The sequence below is a fragment of the Octopus sinensis genome, linkage group LG4 (assembly GCF_006345805.1).
Source record: "Octopus sinensis linkage group LG4, ASM634580v1, whole genome shotgun sequence".
In the NCBI taxonomy this organism is placed as follows: Eukaryota; Metazoa; Mollusca; class Cephalopoda; order Octopoda; family Octopodidae; genus Octopus; species Octopus sinensis.
Window position 1 is genome coordinate 154,235,893 of NC_043000.1, and position 15,291 is coordinate 154,251,183.

Below are 15,291 nucleotides of genomic sequence, written 5' to 3' on the forward strand. Positions count from 1 at the left end.
AAAGAGTAAAAGAGCTTAATTCAAAACAATGTGAACAAATAAGCATTACATTTGACAAAGAAAGATGAATGCTAAAGGCTTAAAGATTACCTAAAGCTTTAAATTGTACTTTTAAGAAACCATGATCTCCTTTGATATCCTTGTAGATATCCTACCAATGTGTTGCAGCTGTATTTGAGAACTTGCAACTGTTGGTGGTTTTTAAACTGAGTGTGGTAATACTTCTATCCATTTTACTCTTTTACTTTTATTTGTTTCGGTCATTTCACTGTGGCCATGCTGGAGCACCACTTTTAGTCAAACAAATTGACCCCAGGACTTATTCTTTGTAAGCCTAGTACTTATTCTATCGGTCTCTTTTGCCGAACTGCTAAGTAAAGAGAATGTAAATACACCAGCATCAGTTGTCAAGTGATGGTAGGTGGGGACACACAGACACACACACACCCATATATATATGTATATATAGAACAAACTTACTTAGAAATGGATGCGTTCGTTCCGTCATATAATAACAAATTAATAAATAAAACATATGCATATATGGGTACAGGACACCAAAAAAACGTCTGGTGTCTTGTACCCATATATGCATGTATATATACATGTAGATGTAGGTATGTACATGTATGTATATATGCATATGTTTTATTTATTAATTTGTTATATATATATATATATATATACACACGATGGGCTTCTTTCAGTTTCCGTCTACCAAATCCACTCACATGGCTTTGGTCAGCCCGAGGCTATAGTAGAAGACACTTGCCTAAGGTGGCATGCAGCAGGACTGAACTTGGAACCATGTGATTGGTAAGCAGGCTACTTACCACACAGCTGCTCTGCATGTGTACAATTCATGTTGGATTCTTTTTTAGGTCATTTATATTTATCTTTCAATAAAAGCAGATATGACTGAGTTGATATAAATGCTGAGATTACTTATTAATAGAGTCACATACATTCCTTCAGGGTTGATGTCTATCTTCACATTTCAAGCATATTTAGAATAAACTTGTTTTTGTTTTTTCTGTTTTCTACTTTGCAGAGTTTATTTGGAGTCAAGAAGAACATCGAAATATGGGACCTTGGAGTTTTGTAGCACCAAGATTTCAGAATCTTTTAGCCTTTAAAGTAAGTTATCTTCAGATATCTGTAATATTCTCATCACCGACATCATCGTCACATCCACCTTTTCATGCTTACAGGAGCTGGACAGAATTTGTTGAGGCAGATTTTCTCCAGCCAGCTGCCTTTCCTCTTCATGACCCCTCACCTGTTTCCAAGTAAGGTAATATTCACCCATGACCAGACATGTTGTCATGGAAGATTGGATACTGTTTGCATGACGTTGACACTTGTTTATACTGTCATGTAATGTCAAAGCAAGGATACATGTACAGGACTTTGGTCAGCCTCAGCTTATGCTAGAAGACAAACTCTGAAATCAAACCCAGAACCCAATGGTTATCCTTTAAAGACACATAACTGAGTTTATCCCGTTTAAGATTTGAAAATAGATTGCTATTTCCTCATTTCTGAAAAGCATTAGCAGAGTAATTGAAATAAAAAGGCTTCAGACAAACTTAAAACTAGATTCGTCAATTACATTGACTCCAATACATGACTAATATTTTATCAACCCAGGGGGGATGAAAGGCAGTGTTGGCCCTAGCAGGATTTGAACTCAGAATTTTAAGAGCTGGAACAAATATTTCTTTACTGCCCACAAGGGGCTAAACATAGAGGGGACAAACAAGGACAGACAAAGGGATTAAGTCGATTATATTGACCCCAGTGCGTAACTGGTACTTAATTTATCGACCCCGAAAGGATGAAAGGCAAAGTCGACCTTGGCGGAATTTGAGCTCAGAACGCAACGGCAGACGAAATACCGTTAAGCAGTTCGCCCGGCGTGCTAACGGTTCTGCCAGCTCGACAAAGAATTTTTTCTGATGCTGTAATAATTCTTCCACCCCACCACCCCAGAAGAACCCTCAACTTGTTATGGCACTGACCAGAAGAAACCAAATTGAGCATCAGAACGGACCCTTGCATGTCCCTAGCCGAGACTCCAAGGGCTCAATGTCACTTTGGTGGATACAGAGGGGTAGCATGGGACTGCCAGCAAAGGGGGCTTACTGGTGGACCCAGTAGGCCCTACATACAATGATGCCTCTGGGACCACTAACCTGGGATGATCCCAGTCCCATAAAGCAAGGCTGCAAAACAGAGTGGGGCAACTCCACCAACCTAGTAGCATGTAACAAACTTGTAATTTCTAATTTAGGCACAAAGCCAGTAATTATAAAGGGAGGGTCTTTTCTCAACCCTGAAAGGATGAATAGCAAAGCTGACCTGAGTATGATTTGAACACAGGACATAAAGTGCAGGAACTAAATATCATGAGATGTGTTGTCCGAGACTAATGATTTGTCCAATCTACCACTCTATAAAAAAAAACGAAACAAACAAACAAAAATCTAAAATTACAAAACAGGAAACGTTTAATTTTCGGCACTTCCTGTTTACTGAGCAAAATTATTCCCAAGTTTTGCTTTTAGAATCAAAATACAAACGTGTATCATTTATTTCTCTTTATTAATAACTGCTACTGCTTAAGAGGAACTTCCTTCTGTAATTACTATGTAAAGACACGGTCAAGTCTGTAATTTTCAAAAGGTGGTCTGCAATTATGGGGAATTCTGTTCTGATTTGCTCTTCATAACAACACACTAGAATTGTTTTCAGTTCTTAGTTTTGAATGAAAGTGCATTGTTACCAATGATAATATAAGGCCACAGAAGAGGAAGGAAATCAACTCTTCATTTTTTTTTCTTTCAATACTCACTATAAGAGATGTGATCTTTACTTTGTCTTTGTAATCATTATGAAGCTGTTGGATACTAGTTTTCAAATACTACTCTCATGTTTTTTTTCATTTTTCTTTGGTCAATAAGGACAAGATATTGATATTGAGTAATTTATATTCTTATAAAACCCATAAACCTTTTACCTCTAATTATAGAGCCAAAGTAGCCGAGTGATTAAATGAGTAGTTATTTCGGCCAGGTCAACTAATTGAATAGACCTACCATGAAAGGCAATCCAATCAGGACCACCTCATCTTATATTCCATGAATGCAAATAGGACTGATTAAATGAAGTTCTCTTTGCAACTGTTGTTTCAGGTTCAATTCCACTGCACAACTCCTTCAGCGAGTGTCTCCTACCATAAATTTATAATTGAAGTTTGGTAGACAGAAGCTGTGATAGGCTCTCAAAAAAAAAAAAAAAAAAAAAAAAAAAAAAAAAAATCATTCTTGTTACTGGGGTACAGATTGTAAACCATCATCTGGGCCTTAGATACCTTTATCAGAATAAACTATTGCAGTTATTTCAGTCTACATCTCTGGTAGGTGGAAGTTATCCTCAACAAGTTTCAGAGGGACCTGAAAAATATTCATGGGGATTTCTTTTCCTTCTGACCAAACCATGTAAAATAGAGTAAAAAGTTTAGGTCTTTTCTTCTTTACTTTTTAACATCTTTGGGTCTATGATATAAACTTTGTTTTAAAGTGATCTAACATAAAATTCCATCAAAATTTCATTTATGTATGGAACAAACTTAGTTATTTTACTAGTCTTATTTTCAAAATTAACAGCAACAAGGGATTTCTTACTGGTTGAGTAACTATAGAAACTCTTTTGCGGGCTCATATATCAACGGTTGTTAGATTCACATTTCCCCACCTTGCTTTTCTCAGACCTTTCTGCTTACCTTAAAAATTGCATTAGGTTGAGCTTTTTCCCCTCCTCATTCAGGTCTTCAACTACTGATCAGATGTCAAGCTAACTATAATAAATTAATGAAAAAGAATCTCATTTCAAGGAGACTAAGCACCAGAAATAATTGCTGTAAAATTTAGTGAGGAGAGGGGGAAAAAAATTTAGGGATTAATCAACTTTCTCCAGTTGAAGAAGGGAGACAACTCCAAGAATTTCAGTCGTCAGTGGAAGTAAAACAATTAACTTTACTTATTGACCCTCTGTTTACATTAGGAAAATATTCATTAAGAAGTGGAGGGGGGGAGGCTCCAACAGGAACTAGAAAATAAGATTGATAATTGAATCATACATTTAACTGAACCACAGAAAACTGTTCTCAGGGAGAAGGAGAAATAACACAGGTGATACAAAAAAAATGAAGTTAATGCTATGGATTTTGTTACAAACAACTTCTGAATAGCAACCAATTTAGAGTGGATACAGCAGAATTATAAAGGATTAAAGTCTTTATTGGGGGAATATATGGACTAGAGTATAGATTTTTTTTTTTCTCTTTTTGAAATAATTGGAAATATATCATCTCATATACACTAAACACTCTTTACTTGTGGACCTTGAAAAGGAAGTTTAAGCATTGGATGGGGTTTTGATAATGTTATTATGAAATAGTCTGGTAAGGCAGCATGCTGGCAAGATTATTAGCACACCGAGCAAAATGCTTAGCAATATTTCAAAGGTGGCGAGCTGGCAGAAACATTAGCACGCCAGGCAAAAGAGTTCCGGGGTTGATAAAGTACCAGTTGCATACTAGGGTCTATCTAATCGACTGGCTCCCTCTCCAAAAGTTTCGGGCTTTGTACCTAGAGTAGAAAAAAATATTTCATGTCTATGTTCTGAGTTCAAATTCTACCAAGGTTGACTTTGCCTTTCAATTTGAGGTGAATGAAATAAGTACCAGTTGAACACTCAGGTCAATCTAATCGACTGACCTCCTCCCCAGAAATTGCTGGCCTTGTGCCAAAATTTGAAATCAATATGAAAGTCCTTAAAAGAAGGAAAATATCTTGAGACAAGTTGTCAAGCAGTTTTTTGAGTATGGGGTTAATATCTTGTAATAGTTTTTGTTTTACTATAAATGGTTCTATATTTTTTTTAGAGCCAAAAAGATAAGGAACACATTGGTAGTGCAAAGAAATTGAAACTTAATCTCAGCTTAATTAGGAGCATTATCATATGAGCAGATTAGTCATAGTCTGTTATTGGAGCATACAGTAATGGTTAGAGACATTGAATCTAAAAGATACAGCGTAAAAGAATTAAATAGAGAGATTTCCTTGATAAAGAGGGGAAAGTGATAGATCATGAAGGAACAACAAAGTTGGATTAAGGGATAAAGAAGACTATCATCGTAGGACCTCATTTAACCAATAGAAAGGTTTCAGATACTGTTTCCATAAAAACTGTATACAATATTAGTTATATTACTGAAACAAAATATAAACCCTTTTGTTACCAACCTGGCTGAAACCAGCTCTGGCTCTGAGACAAATGTCTTGTTTTCATAAGTTTTGAATTAAAATCTTCCACCAAACCTTAGTCACAATTTATGTTCTTAACACTAGCTGAATGATAACGAAGTTATTTTACTAAATACCCTCTGTGTGAAAAGTCTGGCTGCATCCGCAAAAATATATATTATGAAACAAAAATAAACAAAATTTATTACACGAATCTGTTCCCACCACGACAGTCAACCATTTGACGCTGAACATGAGTTTGATGTTGAATACATCCATGAATTTTCTGCTCAGATAGCTCTTCCTAAGACTGTAAGACTGCTTCATGCAAATCATGCCTCGTTGTAGGGTTTTTCAGTTCAACTTTATCGGCCAAAACTTTGAAAATGCCCTCATCTAATGGATTCCACGTGTAAACAGGTGTTGAATAGAACTCACTGAATAAATCTTAATTAACTGTGTTGTCAATTGTATGCACCTGACATATGCTAACGTGTATGCAGCCAGACTTTTCACACAGAGGATACTTTGTTATATATAAAGTAATTGAAAGAAACACAGAGCATCTCAAAATAAATACAGTAACGAAAGGGTTAATCTCTATTTCTGATTTCTTTTCTACAGTTGCATTATGTTGGGAGAGGAACATTAGCAACGGCAGCTGTTGGAATTGCTACAGAACACCAGAAAGAAGCCCAGCAGTTGATTGCAGAAACTTTCCAGTGAATATTTTCTATCTTCCTCAATTCTTGGCAGCTTTAGTAAGCTTATAAAGCAATAATGCTTCTAAGCTTAATTCTTTCGTATCAAATAGAAGAAAAATCGTGTTGAAATTATTTTTTAACGAACATAATAGCTATCTGATTGTGAATGAATTATGTATATATTGTAGATAATTTGCAACTTATATACAAAAAAACAGTTGGTAGACACAGCCAATTTGGACACATATGAAAGAAATATTTTAAAAGAAATCTTGACCAAACGATTTCATAGTATTACTTTCACTGTGGATTATGATTATATGTATGTGTGTGAGAAAGAGAGAGAATGGAAGTTTTCCTATAGACAAATTTACGCTCGAGATTTATTTTCATATCTTAAATTTACATACCTTTTGTAAGGTTGAAGAATGTCTCTAGGCTGAATAAAGTGAGAAAAAAAAAAGTACTTGTTGATCCTTGGAGAAAATATTCAGTGTTTTGATTCTATAACAATCATCTTAGGGTAGGATGATTTAACTATAGGATTCAGATTATTCTGTTAAATATAATGCTTATTTTATTCAAATTGTTCTGAATTTATCTCACGTTATCTTGTAGCTTTGAGATTTCAATTCTGTGATAGTTTATTTTTAGATTGATATTGCAGGGTTGGTGTGAGAAGCTGGATTTGACCAATGTGAACATAAAATGGGGAAAACATTTGAGTGGGATTTGGCCGGTTTAAATGCTAAAGCCTAAACTAAGCATAATAGTAAGCTTGAAACAGCAGTTGACCGAATGCTGTTGTGATGAACAAGCCGCATCAAATGCTAACTCAGAATACAGTATCAAACACAGCACGTCTTGAGTTAGTTAATTTTTTGGCTCAAACAGCAAAAAGCAAGGCCATGTAGGGGGACATGGAGTTATGTACAGGGTGGTGTTCATGTAAAGAGTTCAGGCCACTTGTGGTCAAGGGAGACTTTGAACCGAGCGGTCGTCGGCATCTTCACCATCTCGTCTGGCAGCTTATTCCACGGATCCGCAACCCGGACGGAGAAAGCCTCTCTCCTTCGATTCAGATGAAATCGTCGCAGATAGAGCTTTTCGGAGTGACCCCGCAGCCGACGCTCTGGAGCAGGAGTGAAGAACAGCTCTTTCGAGAGGTTACACTTTCCGCTTATGATGTTGTGAGCAAGAATGAGATCACCACGGCGGCGGCGTTTTTCTAGAGAATAAAGGATGAGCGTCTTCAGCCTTTCTTCATAAGACAAATTCTTTTTGTTTTACTAATTAAACTTTAGGTAATTATAGAAACAAATAAAAGTAAACTTCTATAAACATTTACTGGTTCTTTCTTGTTACTGGTATATCTATCACTAGCATTAACTATTCACTGGTTTTTAATAAATAGATTTTTTGTTTTTTTAAAAACATTTATTGCTGCTTTTGTTTCCTCTTTAACCCCTTTCCAACTTCAATGCAGCTCATTTATGTATTTTTTGCCATCTCCAACTTTTTGAATCTTGTCCGGTAGGACAAGTGAGACCATCACCCATGGCCTCAGTCCACTTATGCATACCTTTCCTTCTTGGGACACAAAACCCTACTTGTGAAGACCTGTTGAGGCAAGTGAAAGTCAAACAATCAAAAATCAAAATTGATCAACATGAATGGAAATTGTTGCTGTGATATCAGTGCTGGTGGCACATAAGAGAACCATCTGAACGTGGCCGTTGCCAGTGCCGCCCTGACTGGCTTCCGTGCCGGTGGCACGTAAAAGCACCATCCAATCGTAGCCATTTGCCAGACTTGTCTGGCACCTGTGCAGGTGGCACGTAAAAAGCACCCACTACACTCATGGAGTGGTTGGCATTAGGAAGGGCATCCAACCGTAGAAACATTGCCAGATCAGACTGGTGCAGCCTTCTGGCTTCCCAGACCCCAGTTGCACTGTCCAACCCATGCCAGCATGGAAAGCGGACGCTAAACGATGATGATGATGATAAGTTTAGAAACTTAGGTTGTCAACATTTTTTCAAAACCAGTAATTTTTTTTTTTAACTAAGTGTGTACACGAGACAGCTGGAGGAGGGAAGAAACATTCAAATCTGAAGAAAAACAAAAGACCAATAAAACAAGCAATAAATTTATTTTACAATTTCATTAGAAAAAAAAAATTCATAAAAATAAACCCCTCCCATATCCCTAACTATTAAAAATAAACCCCTACCAGATTCCCAACCAAATTAGTTAAATTTATTTGTGACTGAGCAGATGAAAAACTACTCAAGGTAAGTTCTGTTCTTTTCTCTCTCAAACATGCATGCTAACACACATACACACAAACTCCCAGAATTGAGCGAGTTTAAGCTGATAGTAACTCCCAGCTGGAGCATAAAGTTAATCTTTACATTTTCAGTTAAAACAATGTCTTTTTTAAGATTTAATTTAATATTTAAGAAATGATTTTAATGGGAGAGTTATTTAAATTTAACTGCTGAGGTGAGGGATTAAATTGAATTGACCTAAGGTTTTATCAATGTCGTTCTTATTCCACAAGATTTTGTTTTTACGAAAAAAAAACCCCCCAGAAGCAAGAGCAGAAATCTGGGGCAATAAAGGGAGAGATGTGGCAATATCAATGGCTGAAGTGTGATATTGGTAAGGTAACATGAACCTCCTTGCAAGCTTCTTGCCTTATCATTCAGTGAAGGAGCAACAAAACAGTAAAGCTACCAAAGTACCACTGGGCTTTTGCATTTATGTTATAAAAACAGGTTCTATCAGGTAATTAAAAATTCAGCCCTAAAATTGATTCACATTTTTTTTTTTAAATGCGACTGCTTAATAATGTTTGTGTTGATGTGTGTGCACACATTCTCTAATCTGCAAGAGGTTTCCAGAGTAAAAACTAGATTACACTCTCAACAGAATCACCTGCATGGAAAGCAAGCAGCTTTATTTATGGAAAAAAAAAAAAAAAAGGCATCTATACAAATTTGCCTACAAGGCTAAACAATTTCATGCTGACAACTCATATTACCTTCTTTTCAACTACCTTTTTTTTTTGTATTTTAATTAAAAGCCTTTTTTTAATGTGTGAATGTGTGTGTGTTAAATATATAATTTGTCATGGAGAAGCATAAAAGTATATTTTAAACCCCCAAGATATTTTCTTAAAACTTAAAGTATACAAAAAAAAAAAAAAAAATATGGAAGTCTGTAGCTAGTAGAGACAAAATCAAGTTCTGAAGTTTTGCATGCCTTATGTATGGGTTTTAGAAAATAATTGCCTCCTTGATAGAATCGTAGGAATACATACAATAGTTTACAGCAAGAATCCATGTGTCAGGTTTGTTGAGGAACTGAAATGTGACTCCTTAATAATGGTAACGGGGTCGGTCACATTTGCAGAAATCAACAAGTCTCTACAGAAGTTAATGGGCAAGATTACAATCTCCCACCAGTTAATTTATGGAAGAGAGCTTCATCTAATGTCTGGTTTTTGTCAGAAGAACGCATCGAGAGGAAAATGTAACCGCCTATAAACTCATGAACAACTTTGCAGTCTGCTGCGGGACTGTCAAAGACGATATTCTCTTCTTCAAACTTCAGAATAACTTGCCGGGTTTCCCAGTTTACTGTCCATGTCTGCAGTGTGTTGTAACGCCATGTCTTAACAGAGTCGCCAGACTGAAGATCCATCCGTATGATTCTGTTGTTTGCCACACCAATTAATTCCTGCAAGAAACAAATATTTCATAAGTCCAGACTGCAGAAATGTACAGCTAAATTTTATTATAGTAAAATAATTCTAGTAAATATAGAATCAAAGGGCCTTAGAATCAACCTAGCCAAAACCAAAGTCCCAATCAGTAAAAAAAGCACCATCCGATCGTGGCCGTTGCCATCCTCGCCTGGCCCCCGTGCTGGTGGTACATAAAAAGCACCATCCATCCGTGGCCATTTGCCAGCTCCGTCTGGCACCTGTGCGGGTGGCACGTAAAAAGCAGCCACTACACTCACAGAGTGGTTGGCGTTAGGAAGGGCATCCAGCTGTAGAAACACTGCCAGATCAGACTGGGCCTGATGCAGCCTTCTGGCTTCACAGACCCCAGTTGAACCGTCCAACCCATGCTAGCATGGAAAGCGGACGCTAAATGATGATGATGATAGCTAAAATATCAAACCATATATAGTGTGCCGGTAGATGTTAAAGAACTTAGATAAGTTTTATGATCTTAATAGAACATGTGTCAAAGTGTAACGTGGTTGAATAATCACATCAACAATGAAACATTTTATGAAGTATTTTTACGAGAAGGTTTAACTAATAGCATAGGAGTGGATGTGTGGTAAGTAGCTTGCTTACGAACCACATGGTCCCAGGTTCAGTCCCACTGCATGGCACCTTATGCAAGTGTCTTCTCCTACAGCCTTGGGCCGACTAAAGCCTTGTGAGTGGATTTGATAGTAGGAAACTGAAAGAAGCCTGTGATATATATATATATATATATGTGTGTGTGTATATGTTTGTCCCTCCAACATCGCTTGACAACCGATGCTGGTGTGTTTACATCCCCGTAACTTAGCGGTTCGGCAAAAGAGGACGATAGAGTAAGTACTAGGCTTACAAAGAGTAAATCTTGCTCGACTAAAGGCACTGCTCCAGTCAAATGACTGAAACAAGTAAAAGAGTTAATGTTTGTTATTTTTGTCCTAGAATTAATATTTTGCACTAGTAGAAAAGGTAGTAACTAAAGAATAGAAAGCAATAAAAATTAAGATGGGATTAATGAATTAACCAGAGAAACTACAATAAAATTTATTTCAAAGTGAAGCTCTGCTTTTTAGTACTTCATGCTAGTAAGGTTGAGAAAGTGTTCTTGGTGTAAACTGCTTTATACTTTTAATGTTGCAATAGCCTTTTAATTGTTAATTATTCAACTAAAGCAAGAACTGGTTCTGTTAACAGTTGGACAAAGTAAAACATGCAGAGTAATTTTACTCTTTTCTCTTTTACTTGTTTCAGTCATTTGACTGCAGCCATGCTGGAGCACCGCCTTTAGTCGAGCAAATCGACCCCGGGACTTATTCTTTGTAAGCCCAGTACTTATTCTATCGGTCTCTTTTGCTGAACCGCTAAGTGACGGGGACGTAAACACACCAGCATCGGTTGTCAAGCAAAGCTAGAGGGACAAACACAGACACACAAACATACACACACATACATATATATATATACATATATACGACAGGCTTCTTTCAGTTTCTGCCTACCAAATCCACTCAAGGCATTGGTCGGCCCGGGGCTATAGCAGAAGACACTTGCCCAAGATGCCACGCAGTGGGACTGAACCCGGAACCATGTGGTTGGTTAGCAAGCTACTTACCACACAGCCACTCCTGCGCCTGTAATGTTTCACCCGGAAGCATAACAGTTGTCAAGTTAGAACTTATGACCAAACTGACTAACTATACTAACTGCACAGCTATAGTGCTTGACTAAATGAATAAATATGAAACAGATTTAAAGCATTAAGAAACTTTATAGTAAAAGCTGGGCTCATAAAAGAGAAGTTAAACATGGCTAAATATAAAAGATGGTAAACAATTTGCTAAGATTTAAGAAAAAAAAAAGACAAACATTTGAAATTTAAGGAAATCTACGAACCTCTTTTTTCATGTTGTTCATCTTTATAATAAAATAAGTAATGCCATATTCTGGTAGTGCCTGCCATGCTTTGATGTATGCCATCTTGGATTCTGTCAAATTCATATTTTTCACATTGGTGTGAGCTTCTTTAATACGTTTGAGAAACTGAAATTTAAGTACATAAAATTTTATCATTGAAAGATAGTCTTGTATACCAAAATAGTATCCTAACTAAGTTCATAAACATTCAACAAATGTCAACCTAGCAAAATCTACGCTATTTTTCCCTAGTTGCACTGCAACACAAGCACAATATTGCAGTATCATTAAGACTGAATAAATAAAAGGTAATTCTGTTTAATTGACTGTTCATAATTAGAGTGTATAAGAAAAGAGTAGTTCAAAAAACTTAAGATAGTGTTGGAGTTGAACAAGTCTTCTCCAGCACAGCACCTGGCAGTTTATTGTAGTCAGCTCCTATCACTTTTGGAAGTTCTTCCTTGGTCTTTTCTCTTCAGCTGATTCATTCCACTTGGATCACATATTTATTTAATGAAATGTCATCCTTCATATGTATTACAGTTCCATACCAAAAGTCCTTTCTCAGTTTGTTTCCAATTCCGCTATTCCTCCTGGGCACACAGAGTTCACACTAGGTACACCACATGGAATTCCTGTCCCTATTTTTTTTTTTTTTCTTATCAAACATAGTTCCTTCCCAAACGGTAATAGAGTCTTCCTTTCCTGTTCAATAAAACTGCCTTCATAAGGTTGATTCTCACTTCTATGTTTGGAATTTCAGATTCAGATATTAGAACCGGGTCATCAGCTTATGAAATTTCCATGGACAGTAAATCCTAAATATCACAGTCATTGCCTGGAGAACTATAAGAATCTGAGAACTAATCCCTGATGGACACCTACCTACAAGGTAAATTCCTTACAGAATCAAGGTGAGAACAGTGGATTCTGTGCAAAGAACCCCATACCTTACAGTGCAGAATTGTAATTCTGTCACAAGGCTAGAGAAGATAATGGCAAGAAATACCAGTGTGTATTGTTTTAAATCACTTTGCTATGTTCAGCTTAATTCTTCCTTGAAAAAAATTTTCTACAGGTGGTAACCCATCTTGTTGCCAGCTATCACTTGTTTCAGAGCAAGTTTCTTCATAACCAGACATGCTTTCATAGATTGTTAATGAAAGATAACACCTGTAGGACAATGACATGCTATAACTATCACGTGATATCAAGATGAGGTGTGCACACACAACAGGCTTTTCAGTTTCTCTCAACCAAATCCATTTATAAGGCATTTATTAATCTGGTGTTATATAAGGCACCTTGCAGTAAGACACCTTGCAGTAAGACTGAACTCTGAACAAAATTTTAGATGCTGAATTTTATAAAATCAAAGTTTAGATTTTCTCAGCAAAATGAGATAAGAGAAGTGGTCTGGTTTCTCTTTACGACCTCAATTTGGTACTTATGCTTATCACTTGTTTTGAGTATCCAAAAATAGATATTTCAACAGCTGAGTATCATTAGATTTTTTTTTTAATGTCAATCATTCTACCACAGTAAAGAAAAGTTTCTTTTTTTCAATTGATTAGACTAAATTTAGCAAAAGAAATTGAAATTAACCTTTTTGTTACCAACCCGGCTGAAACCGGCTCTGAGTACAAATGTCTTGTTTTCATAGGTTTTGAATTAAAATCTTCCACCAAACCTTAGTCACAATTTATATTCCTAACACTAGCTTAAATGATAACTAAGTTATTTTACTAAATTCTTTGTTGTATTTAAAATAATTGAAAGAAACACAGCATCTCAAAATAAATACGGTAATGAAAGGGTTAAAGGAAAAAATAGCATACCCTTATAAAGTTGAGAAATATTTTCAAATATTCAAAATAATCTAGTAAATCTGAATTCCATTCACTTCTAGTATATTTTAACCCTTAAGCATTTGAAATGGCAACAGCCATAAATCTAATGGTATTTATTCAAACTGACTACATGTTTGCTATGTTACTTTCTATATCAAATAACACAAGAGGCAATATTCTTTAGTCTCATTATCTTGTAATATATCAACACTTCTAACATTGTCATTAAGGCAGTGGATTGCTGGACAAAATGTTTAGCATCTTTATGTTCTGAGTTCAAATCCCACCAAGCTCAACTTTGCCTTTAATCTTTCCAGGATTGATGAAAAAAATACCATTTAAGCACTGGGGTCGATGTAATCTAACTCCCTCCTCCAAACTTCAGGCCTAGTGCCTATAGTAGAATGGGTTATTATTATTATTATTATTATTATAGAATTTTGGTGGATACATACAATCAATTACTTTAATATTTTGTAACCGTTATGATTAAACTGTCCAAGAATGCCTCCTCTAGGATGCAAAAAGGAACTGCCCATTTTAAGGGTTCATAAATTAAAATTTATCATTCTATGTAAGTCTTTTAATTTAGATTCCAAACAAAATTAAAATGAAATAGTTATATTGATTAAATCTTGATTATTTTCGAAATAAGAGACAGTCAAAAAAGATTAAAAGTAAACCAATGATAATGGAAAACAAACTTTCTACTTGTTAGAAATAACCAAATTATCCTTAAATAACACTAACATTTTAATTAAAGAAACATTCCACACAAAGATGAGATGACCACGAGTGGCATACATTTCCTTATATGCCTGCTCAAGGACTGACTGGTATTTAAACACGTTTAGAGTGAGCAAAAAAAAAAAAAAAAAGCCTTTACATAGTTGCTTGATCTGCTAGAAATAGAAGGCAAATTCCTTCAAATCACAAATTAACTTTAGAAAAGAACACATTGCATAATGTACTCTAAGATACACTACGCCTGAAAAAGAAAGAGATATTAAACAAGGTAATCCAAGACTAACTTGACTAGATTTTCAGTCTCATTTCTTATTATTTAGAGTTTTGGTCAAGAGTAAGATGCCTAACTGGTTTGCTGTGAAGAAGACCCGAGTCAGCAAATTGAACTTTCCAAACTCCTACACTCTCGTCAACTAAATAACATTCCAGAGTTGATCTGGTAAATAAACAATTATAAATATCCATTTTACACTCCAACAGCTACATTGTAAGTGACCTAGTGACCTGAATAACTCACTGATTTCACTAGATTTTCTTGAGCTTGCAGAGTATTAACATTGAGCCCAAATTAGCTAATTCTATTCATGAACACGTGTATTAAATTCTCAAAAGAATAATTGAAAAATTTAGGTTAATATGATGTTTACAAATCTCCCAATATCCAGTTTGTTTTTGAAAGATTATTGGATATAATCTTTTATGTGGATGGATTACACTTGAAATCTCATAACACTCTCTACAAGTTAATGCTATGGTTTAACTGTGTATACTATAGTAATATACATGCATGCACACACATGGTTGTGTTTAACTGAAGGCGGAGAGATGGCAGAATCGTTAGCATGCCAGGTGAAATGCTTAGCGGTATTTCAACTGCCATTATGTTCTGAGTTCAAATTCTGCTGAGGTCGACTTTGCCTTTCATCCTTTCGGGGTCGATTAAACAAGTACCAGTTATGCACCGGGGTCGACGTAATCGACTT

At 35.9% G+C, this 15,291-nt stretch overlaps 2 protein-coding genes across 7 annotated transcripts in view; one reads left to right on the forward strand and one right to left on the reverse strand.

The window, feature by feature from the left end:
- LOC115210904 (probable 2-oxoglutarate dehydrogenase E1 component DHKTD1, mitochondrial) overlaps positions 1 to 6,502 on the forward strand; it is a 69,012-nt gene extending 62,510 nt beyond the window's left edge. For both annotated transcript variants that reach the window (XM_029779682.2, XM_036502592.1), the window contains exons 23-24: positions 1,052 to 1,137; positions 5,934 to 6,502. In XM_029779682.2, the coding sequence (XP_029635542.1) occupies positions 1,052 to 1,137; positions 5,934 to 6,035 (188 nt within the window). In that variant the 3' untranslated portion in view covers positions 6,036 to 6,502. The remainder of the gene's footprint in view (positions 1 to 1,051; positions 1,138 to 5,933) is intronic.
- A 2,090-nt stretch (positions 6,503 to 8,592) lies between these two features.
- The window catches only part of LOC115210280 (fermitin family homolog 2), a 131,905-nt gene continuing 125,206 nt past the window's right edge, over positions 8,593 to 15,291 (reverse strand). For all 5 annotated transcript variants that reach the window (XM_029778778.2, XM_036502593.1, XM_036502594.1 and 2 more), the window contains 2 exons: positions 11,691 to 11,837; positions 8,593 to 9,757 (listed from right to left, as the gene is read on the reverse strand). In XM_029778778.2, the coding sequence (XP_029634638.1) occupies positions 9,467 to 9,757; positions 11,691 to 11,837 (438 nt within the window). In that variant the 3' untranslated portion in view covers positions 8,593 to 9,466. The remainder of the gene's footprint in view (positions 9,758 to 11,690; positions 11,838 to 15,291) is intronic.